The 13,189-nt window shown below is 39.8% G+C and overlaps 1 protein-coding gene across 1 annotated transcript in view; it reads right to left on the reverse strand.

Moving 5' to 3' along the window:
• Nucleotides 1-9,482: 9,482 nt before the first annotated feature.
• Nucleotides 9,483-13,189, reverse strand: part of ccdc85al (coiled-coil domain containing 85A, like) — a 31,047-nt gene continuing 27,340 nt past the window's right edge. Inside the window, exons 3-4 of the mRNA XM_034687841.1 lie at nucleotides 12,295-12,352; nucleotides 9,483-10,563 (exon numbers count right to left, since the gene is read on the reverse strand). Of these exons, the coding sequence (XP_034543732.1) occupies nucleotides 10,545-10,563; nucleotides 12,295-12,352 (77 nt within the window). The 3' untranslated portion in view covers nucleotides 9,483-10,544. The remainder of the gene's footprint in view (nucleotides 10,564-12,294; nucleotides 12,353-13,189) is intronic.

Here is a 13,189-nt window from a genome sequence, read left to right on the forward strand (position 1 = left end):
CAATTAAGAAGTCAACTTAATGGAGAGCTAGCTGTTTAAATTCTCTGCTATGGGTGGCAAAACTCTTATTTCTCAAGCACTGATAAAATGAAAACCAGAAACACCTGTGGCACTTTAAAATGGTAATACAAGCCAACAAAAACATCAACTTTTTAGATTCAAAATGATTAATTAGACACATACTGTATCTCTTGTTAATACTAACAAAGAAAAGCCAGTGATAATGCAAGATGTAGCAGCAGAACGATGTGGAAAAGTGCAGGTGGAGGCAGTTTCATGAAGCATTGCGGGGTCTGGTCTCTTCTACTCACCCCTGTCTCAATGAGTCAGTCCCTGGTCTCCCTCTGAGTTCAGCTCCTACCTCTGCCTGCCTCCACTGCTGTCACGTCATGTCAGCATTGTGTTAACATCTCACTTCACTGGTCCCAACTCTGTGCACCCACTCAGAAAACAGAGCAAATGGAAGAAAGAAAGAGGTAAGCAGGGAGAAAGAAGGCAATAAAACACTGATAAGAGACATTTCAACTATGAACAGATAGATACTGATCAGATAAGGTATTTATGACAAAAGACGGGGATTATGGAAGAGTGTAAATTATAACACATCTCATCCTTTGCATTCAGTGAAAGGAAATGCAATGTTTGCTCAATTTGTGAGAATCATTTTGGTTGGGAAAATCTCCTCCAGCAGATACAGATTATACAGATATACTGATGCAAAAAAAAAGATGGAATGATGAGTTTCCTCCGAAAAAAAAAAAGAAAAAAGTGTGAACTCATCACAAAAACTCTCTGAAAATTAGAAGATGTAGTTTGCACATCAATTTCATCTCTGATCTGCATTTTTTAAGCTTCCATCTCTTGCAGAAAGCTGACGGTGTAAATAACTGATTGCATGATTTGTTGCTTCCTTTGGTAAATTAGATTCTAACCACACACAGAAGACAGCGAGAAAGATACGTGATTATGTGGCTTAGTTGTCGCAGAACCGTCAATCAACCCATCTGTCCATCAATCAGTTCAGTCGAGTCACTAAAGCACATAACTTGAGTGGCTGTGTCTCGTCTTATTGTCTCTATATACTTCACTAGTTGTGGAGGTATAATATATGTTGAAAAAATAGTTCTAGTGTTTTCTCCTCCTGCAGTAAAGCGACTCTGGTGTGTAACTTTTGGAATGTCCAGGTCAGGGCCAGCTCAAGGCATGGGTCATGTAGGTCATCACGGAGGGCACCAGATTCTGTGGACTGACTTGAACCCTGAATACAAACACATTGTTAAATATAAACCTACACATAGATCATCATCTTCCCTTTACTAACTTATTTCCCTTTGCTATCTTCTCTGTGGTCTATTCACATCCACCACTTGCTCTTGGGGTAATACATAAGGGATAATGTATCATGAGCAGGTGGTAATGCGAAATAGAATCCCAACAGGGTTAGACAAAGACCCAATGCAAAGTGAAACTGTTGGGATTATTTTCTGGCTGAATATAAAATTGTATTGTTTTTGTTAACTCATGAGCCTTTCCTGTTGCATAGGAGCGAGTCCCCTTTTACAGAGACCAACATCTTGCACTGCCATGTTTCTACCGTAGCTCAGAACAGACAAAATAGTAACATTTGCATTTTTACATTTAGTGAGTAGCTGCGCAAAATGCACCGGTTGGGGGAGGAAGAATGAGAGTGGTTGCTGTGTGCAAAATAACTTGTTCTGATTGATTTTTTGACAATAAAAACTTGACAAAATGGAGGATCATACTTACAATGCATCACATAAGCTTCTAGTCCTCGGAGGCCACCGTAGCTTCACCGCAGGAGGGGTGAGCAGAGTGGCATTCAATCTAGAATCTGACTGCTAGATACTTCTAAATATGGACATTTTCTATGCACTGTGCCTTTAACAACACCAGGTAATAAGTAAGAGAGCTGAGTAATAAATCGAATATTAACATGGAGGAAATTCTAACCAGGAAATTAAAACTGATGAGGTATTCAGAGACAGCCAACTCTTGCTATACCACTGTTGTTACACAGTAATTACAGATATATCATTTTATGAGTTAATATGACCATTTCTTGGCTTCTTCACAATGAAACCCCATTTCATTTCAGGTCACGTGATCAGAAAATGTAATTATCTCACTTGTGAAATGTGTGTTAATGCCACGTACACATTACAGATTTAAATACATTAGCGGCTCTTTGAAGCAGGAACCATACAAATGTGGCAAGTGTCCACACAATGAACTGTGCCCTGTTTGTTTAATAAATCCTCTGCTCCAGCCAAGATAATGGAGAAGTGGTAATGAGAGATGTGTTATCTCTGTTAGCCATTAGCCTGCTGTGTGAAGTTATTAGAGGATGTAATTAACTGCTATTGAACCAGGGATGGGTCATTATCAAGCCAGTCTAAGACGCATGTAGCATTGATATGATTCTCCTGCTCATGATGGTGACCTACATGAGGGTGAAGAAGTTAAACACATTTTATTGTGATGCTACGACACTGTGTTGATCTTTGTTTACAGTGGGATGTTTGGCTCGGATCACAAAGGATTTATTATTTTATGATCACAAACAGAAAGCAGAGGAAGCTTTGGTTTTTCACTTAAAAGCAGACACGGTGTTATGATCACATTTATCACTTCACAAAAGTGTTTGTGCTGACAAAAATAGTCCTGTAGTGAGTCACAGACAATAAAACAATCAAACCTTTTCCAGACGTCATACATCTTGTGCATTCATTTACATAAGCACAGCTTGACGGTGCTCCTCTTTTGTTCTGTATTCTCATACTTCCTCTTATCAAATTTGAATGCCGCATGTGTTTTTCCTATACATACCTGTCTGAAGCGGTTTACACTGAATAACAGGAAGCTCACTCGGGTGCCAGCCATTAAAATAAACAAACAGTTGTTTCATATCAGAGAAATTTGAGACATTACTTTGTTAAAGTAAATCACAGGGGGCTCTATTTGTTGTTTCCGTTGTATCCAAGATGATAAATCATTGATAGCTCCGCTGAAATCCTCCTGCTGAGAGATTGTAATAAAACCCTGAACATCCTGAGCCGAGGCTGAGTACAACAAACCACTCCTTGTTGAACAGCTCCCTGAAGCCACATCAGGCACTACACAGTCAGAAGACAAGTCAGTTAGCTGTCACAAACTACATTTCCCAGGGTTCTCTTTTCTTTGAATTATGCCAAAACTGTCACGCTTTACAACGGCAGCAAAAAAAAAAAAGAACTAGCGTATGCATGCATTTGAGGTGAGAGTTTGTCTATTGATGAAATGTTTATTAATAAGGTTTTTAAATGGACTCCTGGGATGATATCATACCTCTAATTCAAAATGAATACAACTGTGTCTCCGTACATTTACAACAGCTTACCACACAGGTTATATAGGCATGTTTTTGTTTGTGGTTCCTTCCAGCATTATCACAATATTACTCATCAAGTTCAATGCCAAGACTTATGAAACAACTCTTTCAAAAAGAAGTCCATCATAGTTTTACCTAATAATGCTATTTCTAAAAAAGATGATGGATGGTGGAAGAGACATAGACAGCCTGCTGTTAACATCCATCACAGTTTACAGACCAGCTTTTGTAATAACTGATCTCTTTGACCACTCAGGAGAAAGGAAACATGTTGGGTGGGGATATCTTGATCCTTGTCTCAATTGTTGGATCAGAGACAATTGGGGCATTTTTTAATTTATCAAGGATCAGCATTTGAGCCAATCATCTCACCCCGCTCATTTACACCAGCTGTCTCTGAGCTCAATCTGATGCACAAGTAACTTAGTGTAACCAAGCATTCTGGGTTACCCTAACTTTATGCAGTCAATAAATAGATAAATAATAAACAGGACATCGTTGCAGAACTCCAGCCTCAGCTGAAACATTATTGCATGAACACATAGTGTGCACAGCCAGACAGATAACAACAACGACTACTTGCTGCAGTCTATACGGTGACTCTCCAGGGGTGAATGGTTCAAAAAGACAAAAACATAAACACAGGATAGTCTTTTACTTTAGCATTAGTATTAGCAACCCTTGGCTAAAATGTCAGCAGTGTGGAAATATTTCTAACTAGAAAGTGAAAACAGTTGAACGGGCACCTGATAATATATGCAGTATGATTTTTTCCGCAAGGCGGTTGCAGTAGAGCTGTGTGTGCAACTACCAATTTGATATGACATCAAACAACTAAACATGGAATGGAATTCACTAACAAAGGAAAGTCTGATCTGCTGAAGCAACAAACTGGACTTTAAAAGGAAGAAAAAACATTTTCGAGGCATCAACAAGGCCAAAAAAAATGACAGAGATGGTGGATAAAGTCATTACTCTGGACAACGAGCGTCTCCGAGGTAGAGAATGTAGGTTATGCCGCGTTTTTGGTCCATACTTTGTCCTGCTGTCTCAACATTACATTTCAGAAACAGCATTAACAAAGCTGTACAGCAAAATTCATGACAACATATGAAGTGATTTAAAACGTGATGTGACTGCTGTTCTAAAGCAGACATTTGGAGCTCTGATGCTTGTGTCATTGCTGAGGCTCATCGTACACTGGAATGATTCCTCCACTCTCAGAGTTTAAGGTGTATCTGGGTCAGGTGCTATTGAAATCCAGTCAGTTTAATGAGATTTCTTTAAAAGAAAATGCTGTGGACAAAAACTGTGACAGCAGGGGTGGGTCCAACCAAAGCAGAACAGTTGTAGGCCAGACAGAAAAATAATGAGACTAAAGCTCCATACAGCAAAACTAGTTTTAGTAGCTTTCTCTGGTCTTGGCCTGCATTGATTTAATGCTATTTGATCCCTTTACTAATCTTTGTTATTGCACATGTGCAAAGAAGAATAACACCACAGCACTGTTGTTTTTTAATCACTAGTGGTGATATATATTTCTCTGGAAGCTTTTCTGATGTTCATTTTTAATCAATACTCATAAATTGTACAAACAGAGGTGACTACACCCTTATTGTTTTATTTTCTCGTCTCAAAGAAGAACAAGTCACTAGAGTTTTATGCTATAAACTCTACATATCCACAAAAACAATTTTTTGTGAGTTTTCTTCTCAAAGAAAAAGTGTTGGAGGAATCTCTCAGGGCGTCTATGCATATACGTGAACTTAGTGTACAGCACAACAGTCAGATTTCAGAAGATACTATCTGTGTTTACTTAACACACATACACACACACACACACACACACACACACACACACACACACACACACACACACACACACACACACACACACACACACACACACACACATTCTTATGACTAGTGTCTGGTTTTTTTTATTTAGTATGTATTTCCTCCACATGTTATTTCAGTCAATGATATGTGAGGCGTAATGACCTCACTTGCTGATGAATCCGCAGCAGGACATTTTTGGTCATAAATCCTCGTCTCCACATGCTTGTTGATCGCCCTCGTAAAAGTCCTCATCTTCCACAGATTGACAGTAAATTCTTGCAGACTAACGACGCCTGAGTCAAAGTGTCACCATATTTGACTTGTGTTGCATGTATTTGCATGTTGAATGTGTGTGCTGCAGCAGTTCATCCTGTGTTGATAGCTCTTCTTGTTTGATCGACCGCTCATCTAGGTAGATTACATGTCTGATATCAGTGTTGAGAGATTATTGTGACCAGCAGTCTGAGAATGGTGATCTGCAGCTCTGGTTCTAGCCGGTGTCTTGTTGCTTTAACAGCCGTCAGATCTGGTGAGGTGTTTATGGATCCACACATGTATCGGTTGGGTATGCAGATGGGCAGGATTGACCTGCTGTGACCTTGGAAGGCGGAGGACGACGGCGACCTCGGGATGGGCATAACATGCTGCAATGCAGCAGAGCAGAGCAGTGGCGCTGCATGCTCTCACACACACCCACACACACACACAAACATATAAACTGCAGCTTGCCAATACATTTTCCTCATACACACAAACACACTACTGTAACAAAAAAAAGAAACTGCAAAACAGGCACAGATGTCCATAAATCAATATGAACACACAGACACACGGACACACAAAAACAAACACATTCTCTCTCTCTCTCTCTCTCTCTCTCTCTCTCTCTCTCTCTCTCTCTCTCTCTCTCTCTCTTCTCTTCTTCAGGGGTAAGCAGGCCAGGGTGTGTCTTAATCAACCTGCTGGCTGGCTGAATGCACACACCACCCACATGACTCTGCATATTGAGTAGCACATAAATGTGCACATGTTCATACACATTTACTTCAACACACCTTCATAAATGCACACGTGCACAGAGGGGAGAATCTGCACACACATAGGTGAGGAAATTATGTAAGTACATGGAAAATCTGTGAACTATCAAAATGTACACTTTAATTCATCCTGATATTTTAGTGTTTGAACTTTTCTTAATTAGATGGACAAAACAAACAAAGGGACAATGAGTTACAATCAAACAGCTACTTGAAGTGTTGGGAAAAGAAGCCAATGTGGAAGAACAAGGGGCCGCAGTTCCCTCAATGTCCACCCGAGGCTGGCTCTGAAAGTCAAGGAATCCCTATTCAAATCAATAGTAAACTGCCAATTTTTATATTAAAATAAAATATGTTAACAGGTTAAAGAAAAAAGTATTTTGATCTGAATAGCTTGGTCCTTCATTTCTACATACTCTGCAGTTGGTGAATTTGTCACGATCCCTCCTCTGTGAGTGTTGGACTCTGTTCATTTCATTTACTTTTATTTCTTATGAACATATTAATCCTGTTGGGTTTTGTTTTTCTCTTCTTTCCCTCTCAGTTGCCACAGGATCAGCACACCTGTGTGCTCTGTCCTTCTCAGCTCACAGCTGAGGCAGATTAGCAATCAGAGGGGTATATAGGTTGTGTGCTGGCAGCAGGCCACTGTGAGAACATCAGCTATTTAGCAAAATAGAAGCAGTGAGCTATTTCTTGTGTCTTTTTCCTGCCTATTTTGTGGTTCAGGTTTAGCCTCTCAGTTTTAGTTATCTTTGAGAGTGATTTTGTTTTGTACAGTTTCCTGTTGTTTTTTTTTTAAACTCTAAGTAAACTCTTTTCGAAACCACCTGCTCCTGTGTGCGAGTCTGCTTCTAGGTCCTCCAACCTACCTTGTGTCAGAATTGCTTTATAACTCATCGGTTTTGAAGATATTAAGACTTTGAGTCATGCATTGATCTGCATTATAAGGGACACAGTAGAATGATGGGTGTGATGTTGCATTTTGCTAGGAGGCTAGAAGACTTGCCTCGGCTGCACTTTCTCAGACTATTTCTATGTTGACCGGGGTTTAGCTGAGTCAGCGTTTATCCAATATGGTGACGGCTATCGTTGGCCTTCAAAATTTATCTTAAAAAAAAAAGGCTAATTTCAAAAAGACCACATACATGTTTTATACAGTCTATGATTATGTTAATGGAACGTGAAACATACTTATGATAAGGCTCTGACTCACACATGTTCACTCTTCTTCTTCTCACTCCTGTGCACAATGTTTACCAAAATAATCTCTCTCCTTATTCTCAGCATGCAAGCAAGCTTTCCACTTATCAAATGCATCTGTAAACACAGTCATCAAATATTTTTGCATTGCAACAACAGTTACTTAACAGCTTTACAGATAAGGCGATCACTCAATTCAGTCAGCCAGTCGATCCCCAGATGGCCCAGCGGGGCGTCCCACGAGAAGACAGTGTGTGAGAGCAGTGCCAAGTCTTCAGATTTAAACACCAGCACAGCAAAGACCTCAGTTATTAAAGACATTTCCTAGTGTAAATGAGAAAACCCTAATCACTCTGAGCGTTGCATAAAACCAGATCAGTTTTAATAGCTTTCAGAGCACTGGGAAAAAACAAGACCACACATAAAGGTGTTTGTGATGACCTTGTCCTGGCTCTCATTTATTTCCTTTGGGCATGACCAAATCTAACCTTGGTCACAAAAAGTTGATTTCTTATCGGAGGAGAGTGATAATTTATTAATTCTTCACTTTGTAAACAAATTAAAAAATACCGATGCTAGTAAGTACTATCTGTGCAGCTACAGCCTGTGGTGGCTAATCCCTGCGTGGTGTAGAGCTAACGAGCGAAAGCAAACTAGAATCAGATAAAAACACTTCAGGAAGCATCAACTTTACTGTGAATAACATGTTCCTTCATTAAAATAATCATGGACACTGCAGTTCATTTTAAGAAAAGCCTTCAACCATCCTGCTTCTGTAAATTATGTTCTTAATGGTGTTATTCCACAGCTGTAAGTAGTTCCTAACAAATGCCATAATTAAGCCTGTTTGAATAATCTTTGCATAAAATAGTGGTGAGTTGTTATGAGAAATTATCCAGTCTGTTTTTTAATAGACCAAAATATATTTGTGAGCTGTTTGTAATTGTTTATATTTTTAATGAAGAATTAAAGGTTTGGGGGCGACAGTGTTGAGAAGTTAGACCGAGATGTTTTTCATTGTTAGTGTTTGCCTTTAATGCTACTTTGGGAAGCTTTTAGCTGGTTATGAAACAAACTGACATTAATACTAACTGTATGATACACAAAACCAAACAACACCATCAGTGACATGACTGAATATTTCCATATAGTTATTTGTGATGTTTAAAACCCCCGACACCTGACAGGGGATGGATGTTGGTTGAATTGATTAACTGCATGCTACCAAAAACAGACTATTTTAACTTTTTCCTTGGCTAAGATTTTTGCACGAGTATTGAAATAAATCAGGGGGGACATATTGTTTGAAAACACCACTTACACATGTACAGGACAATATCAAAACAGAAAAGAAGATGTATCTCAGGTGTCCACAGGGGGCGCCATAATCAACACAAATGAAGAATTCCTGTTGACAGTTACAAATAAACAGAATCGTCAGCCCTGTCCTGGGGCCAAAACCAAAACACACACACACACACACACACACCACACACACACACACACACACACACACACACACACACACACACACACACACACAGCAGTGTGGGATATTTCCGGCAGTGTAGCAGATGTTAAACCATGAGTGGATTTCTTCCTGCTGGTCAGGATGTGAGGGAATTTGGCAGAGGAAGAGGAAGGAAAACTGACTGCTACGTTTTCAGTGACTTAACAGGATATTTTTCACTTTGACCCTTTTGTCTCTGATCTAACAGGATGATGGAACATCTCATAATGTCATGTTTGATATGCTGAGCTCAGTTTTTATGTTCTGATGGTGGATTGTAATCCATGTTTCATTTTACAGGTTTTTAAAGCTGAGAAACAACTAACACCTTTTCTGATCTTTTTCTGCTGCTGCTCTTATGCATACCTTATAGATTATTCCCTAACCTTATAATAATCTCCTCAACATGTCCAGAGTAACCTTTGACTGCAGGGTCAAAGGTCAACACACTCATTTTTGAGTCACCAAAGCACACTGAAAAAACATGAACAAGTGATGCACTTTTACATAAAGAAGTCTGTTTATTATTTGATATATATATCATATGCATCTTCATATAATAGATCTAATACCAGTAAGTCAAAAATAATAATCATATAATATTTATATATAGAGATATATAGAAAACTAATCCAATAATCTACTTTTTTACTTGGACTGTAAAAAAGAACATGGAGAAACGTATAGTCTTATCCCCAGCTTCAGTATAGGCGCTTTAAGGGAGCAAAGAAGATCAGAAAACAGAGAAATTACACCTGAACATTGCATCTTATAGAACTAGAACATCTGTCAGCAGCTAGTTATGTCGACCATCTCGGTTTAAGACACAGGAAGAGGTTTTTTTTTCACTTTGCTAGAACATATTTGACAAATATGGATTTTTGTTTTGTTAGTTCACTTGAAATGGCTGAAAAGGTTTAAGACAACAGCAATCATGTGATCGACTGGATTTGGGATTAAGAGACAGAACATTAGATTACAGCAGTCTCATTACACACTTGATGATGGATATCTCTGGATGATGAGAGCAGGAGAAGAGTGGAAAAAGAGGAATGGAAAAGAGGAAGAGGATAGGAAATGATACAAGTTTAGAACAGCAGGGTGTAGAAAGTTCAATTTCTGTGCTTCTCCACCGACGGTCTTCATTTGTAAACAGAGGGCTACAGCATATACACTGCACAGTCCTCTCCCATCCTCCTCTCCCGGCGTACCTCCCTGTCTCTGATTGCTCTCTGGTAGGTAGCCATGTCATATTTGGCAGGAAGAGATATCCACTCTGGTCCTTCCGACCGCAGCAGTCTGCAGGAGTTAACCAACCCTACTTAAAGCATACCACGCTCACCCCCCACCCTCCGTACTCTCAAACTCTCGATATGTTGAAATGAAAACATGGAGGCAGGCTGTTTCAGGGCTTTGGACCCACAGATGATCCACGGACGACGGACCAATCTGGAGCCATGGAGGGTAGAGTCCAGGGACCCTCGTGACGCTCAAGGCCAGAGACACAGCATGGCTGTTCCACTGCGACCCCCCCTCTTGTTGAGGAGATTAGCTGCTCAAGTCGGGGTCAAGAGGAGGCATCAAAGCTGTAGAGAGAAAGAAAAGGAAAGAAAAGGGTCTTATAATTACAGTGACGCACAAGCTGCACAAAGAAGACTTGGAGACGAATGCAACTGAGCCTGAAAGTGAACTGGCAGTCATCCTCATAGTTCTGGATACAGTTGCATTAGCATTTTCTTTTAAGCTGGGGTTGGTAGTCAGATTTAGACGGAGTCCTGAGGAAATGCTACATTCAAATGAATGCTAGTTTTCCGTGACTACCAACCCTAGCTTTAATGTAAGTTACTATAAAAACTATTAGTGTAACTTATAGTTCTGTGAATTTTTGCCTTCATTAGATAGCTGAACAGCTGAAGAGAGACAGAAAATGTGGGGAGAAGAGAGGTGGGGAAGACATGCAGAAAAAGGGTCCAGGCCGGGAATCGAACAAGCAACCACTGCAATAAGGACTACAGCCTCTGTATATGGGGCGCACGCTTAAAAGGAAATAATAAATAGATTTTGGTTCAAACGAATCAGCCATTCAGATTTATTTCTCACAAGTCATGTAAGCTTTTGTAAAGAATTACACAGCAAATTAAAGAAGTAAGATGAACTGATGATTGATAGATGCATAGAATAGTGGCTAGATAAAAAGCTAGCTACAAAGATAAATAGATGGTTAAATATCTGGCTTGATGGATGGATAGACAGACGGACAAGATAGACATAAAGATCCAAAGATACATAGAGTCATTGAAAGAGACAGTTTCAGTGATAAAGATGTTCACTGCAGTCTTTTGTGTTTCTTATCAGTGACAGCTCCTTTTGTTCCCACCTGCGTCTGTTTGTGCCTCAGCAGAGAGCCAGGGGACCTGACTTCAGACTGCACTGTTAGCATATACTTGTGGCATGCCAGTAAATCTTCTACTGACATAAAGTACACTTTCTTCTTCCCCTCGCATCACCTAAGTCATTGATATTTACAGCATGTGTGGAGCAGAGTGGGCTGAGTGAGGGGCATTTGGAGTAGAGATGATGAAGTAAAGTAGGGAGACTCCACAGTTAGATTAGGTCAGGATGTATGTGAGAATGACCATGTGAGGGTTTGAGAATTATCGTCATGATCATTCGAGGCAGTATGTTCTTTTTTGTGTGACAGGAGTGGCAAGAGAGGGGGCGTGACTGCTCTCTGGGGGCAGGTATGTCTTGTCTCGCAGTCATTAAATATTAACAGAGCCATCTTGCCCCCCTGCTGGGTCTGATTGAAGACGTGGGAGACACACAGGGACACGATAGGGTCACCTCTAACTCTGTAGTCCCACTGTAAACCCATTGTGATTACACCCTGGCCAGACTATGCATGCAAACACATTACTCATCTGGAGCCAGTGCACTGAACCAACTCAAGGACCGACCCTGCATTGGTAGAGGATTATGACAGAATATAGGTCAGAGTTAATGTGCTCATCACCCTAATGATGAGGAGGAAGGCAAAATAAAATGTTCAATCATTTTGTTATTGTCTTGGTTTAAAGATCTCTGGTTGTCATTCTTTTATGAATTAATACTCTCACAGCAAACTGTCGGATGTAAATGTGTCCAGGCTCAGCTTCACAGTATATGAGGAAACAGAATAATGTGAGCTAATTACAGGATTACAGGCCCTCATGTAAAGAGCACAAAGTGACCTTCATGGGCTGTTATTCCTTTGTCAAATATCAAATTGACACAAAAGAGATGTATGAAGAAGAAACACGGCAGACAAGAGCTCTTACCTGTCCCATAGCTTGACATTTCTACAGTTGTTGGTGCAGCAGCCGGCTGATATCAAAGCTGTGACAAGAAGAGAGAGAGAGAGGGAGAGTTGGGCTTTAAATGTGCTGTTTTGATGTGTAGAGAACACTAAATGATTAGCAGTAATGTCAATGTGTTAAGGTGGTCAAACAAAGAAAAATGACTCTTGTAAAAAAGTATGGAACTGTAGCCAAGAGGTGATTAGCATTGCTTAGCAAATATACCGGAAACAAGGGGTTACAGTAAGCCCAGACAGATTTTTGAAAACTTACAGTTCCTACATTTTTTTTGTTTAGACATTTCACAAAAATGAATTACAAAAAAACAATTATAACATGTTGATTTGCAAAATTTAGAAATACTAGTTGGCAGGTTTTAATATTTTGGACTGATCCAGGCCGTTCTTTGCTTGTATCTTTTTGCCCATTTAAGCTGATCACCTTCTGGCTCAAACTTCATACAACATCAGAGCAGTACTCTTGGGAAGAACACAAGTGAACAGAATTTGTTCTGCTCATGCTATTTTTTACTGTATTTTACTTTTCTGAACCATACTAGGCTCCTTTATCTTTTAAAGCATTGTGAACTTCAATGCAACGAAGCCTAATTAATGCAGAGTAACTGATAGCTTAGCTGAATACTTTTACAAGTAGCCTGCTCAACACTGAATGTCAGGTATTAGCTGAGACATCAGCAGTCAAAAGGAGCTTCAGGAGTACATCATCATCTTCCTCTTCTATCATACAGAGCAGCATTTAAAACTTTTCCACATTCTCCTCTCGTCTCATTTTTTTGCTGCAGTGATGCAAGTGACACTTAGTGTGGCTGAATGTGAAACTGTACACACACCTAAAGGCAGACTGGCTTAACTTGATT

This window comes from Notolabrus celidotus, chromosome 7, assembly GCF_009762535.1.
Source record: "Notolabrus celidotus isolate fNotCel1 chromosome 7, fNotCel1.pri, whole genome shotgun sequence".
Taxonomy (NCBI): domain Eukaryota; kingdom Metazoa; phylum Chordata; class Actinopteri; order Labriformes; family Labridae; genus Notolabrus; species Notolabrus celidotus.